Source organism: Mandrillus leucophaeus, unplaced genomic scaffold, assembly GCF_000951045.1.
Source record: "Mandrillus leucophaeus isolate KB7577 unplaced genomic scaffold, Mleu.le_1.0 Scaffold60, whole genome shotgun sequence".
NCBI classification, from domain to species: Eukaryota; Metazoa; Chordata; class Mammalia; order Primates; family Cercopithecidae; genus Mandrillus; species Mandrillus leucophaeus.
Window position 1 is genome coordinate 1,344,692 of NW_012106475.1, and position 3,462 is coordinate 1,348,153.

A 3,462-nucleotide genomic window follows, 5' to 3' on the forward strand; every position below is an offset into this window, starting at 1 on the left:
TATTTTAGTAGAGACGGGATTTCACCGTGTTAGCCAGGATGGTCTCGATCTCCTGAACTCGTGATCCGCCCGTCTTGGCCTCCCAAAGTGCTGGGATTACAGGCTTGAGCCACCGCGCCCGGCCTGGTCTATGCTCTTAAAAAGTTATTAGTGAACTATGTTAATTAGGAATCATGAAATTTTTTCTTTAAAAAAAATTCTTCAGAAGGTACAATAATGTAATTGACAGTTTTTATATTTCTTATGCATTGTTATTTTCACTATACAATTTGGGTTTTTTTGTTTTTAATAAGTGACTTAATTATAACACAAATACATTTTTCAAAAGAAGAAAATTGCTATACTAATTTAACTCAGATACGACTTTTTCCTTATTCTGGCTTAGTATTTAGAGAAACTGCCTCTGAAAACAAACATGATTAATTTGCAAAACAATGGAAAAATCAGTTGGAGCCTTTAAAAGAAAAGGCAAGATCATTTTGCAAAGACTGGCTGGCAGCAAATATACTAAAAACTACTCAGCATCATCTAAGACTATTAAGTGTTTATGTTCTGTTAAGAAATCTTCAAAATATTTGAATCTCATTACAATTAATTACTAAAGATGGACATTCACACTATAGGTGTTTACATTTTCTCCCCTCCAGAATACACATTTTTAAAAAATAGAAACATTTCTATTTTAGCCCAGATCTATAAAAAGTGACACAATTTTGAAACCCTTTATATTAGATATATGGAGTTCATGTTTCATGAAGTATATTTTTGCTATTGTTTTTAGTGATGAGTCTCAAGAAGCAACAAAAGAAATATTGGCACAAAAATGTAAAACTTACTCTACCAAGACAATACAGCAAGATTCAAATAAATTGCAATGTCCTTTGGGTCCTCTAACAGTTTGGCATGAAGGTATAGTATTTAATTAATTTATTCATTTTTTAGAATAATGTTTATCAATAATACAAAAAATATTTTGCTTTCAGGTATAGTAATTAAATTTTTACTTTTCTGGATTATTACTTGTCAGATTTGTTTGGAGCTCTTTTTCACCATATCATTTGGGAATATGAACTCAGGGTCAGAAAAGACAGTAAAGCATGGGTAAAGATACCTGAAGAGATCGTTGGAATGAAGAATACAGACAGGAGAGGGGAAATAAATGTAAATTTAAATTAAAAAATATTGAGAGCTACTTTAGAGGAAATGTGAGTTAAATGATTGAGGTAGAAATAAAATTTTAAACATTGGAAAGAATTGAAGGATATTTAAAATGTCTTTTTAGGGGCTGTCATTTTAGGAATTGTCGCTTTGAAATTTACATGTAAGATTTTCTTTAATTTATAGAACATGTTTTAAATAAAAACGAAGCTACTACTAAAAATTCAAATGGCCTTCCGATAAAAGAAGTCCCACCACTTGAAAGAAATGAAGGTCAAATAACTCAGCCCCACCATGATGTGCCATATTTCAGGTATGTCTGTGTGTTTCTAGTGTAAGAATGTTGTATTAATATCTAGACATTTAAAACCCAAACTAAAAAGTTTTAACCTTAATATAGTGGGGGGAAACTGATATTAGGTGATTTTCACGTTTAAATTTTAGTTTCTTTTGTACATTCATGTGGTTCCTAATTCAAAGGGTAGGAAAAGGTACAAGTGAGAAGTCTTCTCAGCACTGTGACCCAACTGCATAGTCTGAACATTTCATGAAGGCAAGTGTTACTCATTTCTTGTGAATACTTCCATGGATAGTTAATGCTTATGTAGACAAATATAGGCATACACATTTTTTTCTTTTTTAAAAAATACAATAGGCTGGGCACGGTGGCTCACACCTGTAATCCCAGCACTTTGGGAGGCCGAGGTGGGAGGATCACAAGGTCAAGATATCGAGACCATCCTGACCAACGTGGTGAAACCCCATCTCTACTAAAAATATAATGGCACACGCCTGTAGTCACAGCTACTGGGGAGGCTGAGGCAGGAGAATGGCGTGAACCCGGGAGGTAGGGGTTGCAGTGAGCCGAGATAGCACACTGCACTCCAGCCTGGCAACAGAGTGAGACTCCATCTCAAAAAAAATAAAATATATATATATATCTAGACAATATCATACAATATACACTATTCTGTTTGCAAATCAAAATAGATAACTATCTCACTATAGTTTTACTATTCATTTGTTCTATTATGAATATTTTTTTTGAGTGACTTCATTTCTTTTTTTGTTTTGAAATGGTCGCACTCTGTTGCCCAGGCTGGAGTAGAGTGACCTGATCTCAGCTCATTGCAGCCTCTCTGTCCTGAGCTCAAGCCATCCTCCTACCAGTGGGTGGCTAATTTTGGTGGTTTTTTGTTTTTTGTTTTTTGTTTTTTTGTAGGACAGGGTCTTACGATACTGTCCAAGCTGATCTCGAACTCGCAAGCTCAAGCGATCCTTTTGCCTCGGCCTCCCATACTGTTAGGATTACAGGCATGAGCCACTATGTCTGGCTTGATTTCTTTTTCAGAGCACTAGGTTTTAGAATTATAAGGGATTTTAGAGGTAGCTAATCCATTGTCATTCCACTGAGTTATTGAAATATTAAGCAATCTACCTAACTAGACAATGTGAGGGCTAAATCATTTTTGCTATCTCTTTTTTTTTTTTGAGACGGAGTCTCGTTCTGTCGCCCAGGCAGGAGTGCAATGGCTTGATCTTGGCTATGTGCAACCTCTGCCTCCCGGGTTCAAGCAGTTCTCCTGCCTCAGCCTCCTGAGTAGCCGGGATTACAGGCGCGTGTCACCACACCTGGCTGATGTTTGTATTTTTAGTAGAGACAGGATTTCACCACGTTCGTCAGGCTGGTCTCGAATTCCTGACCTCGTGATCCACCTGCCTCAGTCTTCCAAAGTGCTGGGATTACAGGCAAGAGCCACCATGCCTGACCCTCTGCTTCCTCATTAATCATCATGTGTGTCATTGAATATAAACAACTCAAATTTTTTGGTTTTGGTTTTTTTGAGACAGAGTCTCACTCTGTCACCCAATCTGGAGTGCAGTCTCGATCTTGGCTCACTGCAACCTTGACCTCCCGACCTCCCACCTCAGCCTCCTGAGGAGCTGGGACTATGTCTGTTTCTAGCGTAAGAATTTTGTGTTAATATCTACACATTTAAAACCCAAACTAAAATATTTATAACCTTAATATAGTGGAGGGAAACTGATGTTAGGTGATTTTCATTTATCTTTTAAATTTAATTTTTTTTTTTTTTAATAACAGGAGAGTACCACCATGCCTGGCTAAATTTTTTAAAGTAGAGATTGGTTTCCACCATGTTTCCCAGGCTGATCTGGAACTCTTAGGCTCAAGTGATCTGCCTTCCTCTGCCTCTGCCTCACAAAGTGCTGGCTAGAATTACAGGCATGAGCCACTGAGCCTGGCCCTAATTTTTTTTTTTTTTTTTTTTTTAAGAAACAAAA

At 36.8% G+C, this 3,462-nt stretch overlaps 1 protein-coding gene across 4 annotated transcripts in view; it reads left to right on the forward strand.

Moving 5' to 3' along the window:
* The window catches only part of DLGAP5 (discs, large (Drosophila) homolog-associated protein 5), a 42,186-nt gene that overhangs the window by 15,593 nt on the left and 23,131 nt on the right, over positions 1-3,462 (forward strand). For all 4 annotated transcript variants that reach the window (XM_011999680.1, XM_011999679.1, XM_011999678.1 and 1 more), the window contains 2 exons: positions 782-909; positions 1,345-1,471. In XM_011999680.1, the coding sequence (XP_011855070.1) occupies positions 782-909; positions 1,345-1,471 (255 nt within the window). The remainder of the gene's footprint in view (positions 1-781; positions 910-1,344; positions 1,472-3,462) is intronic.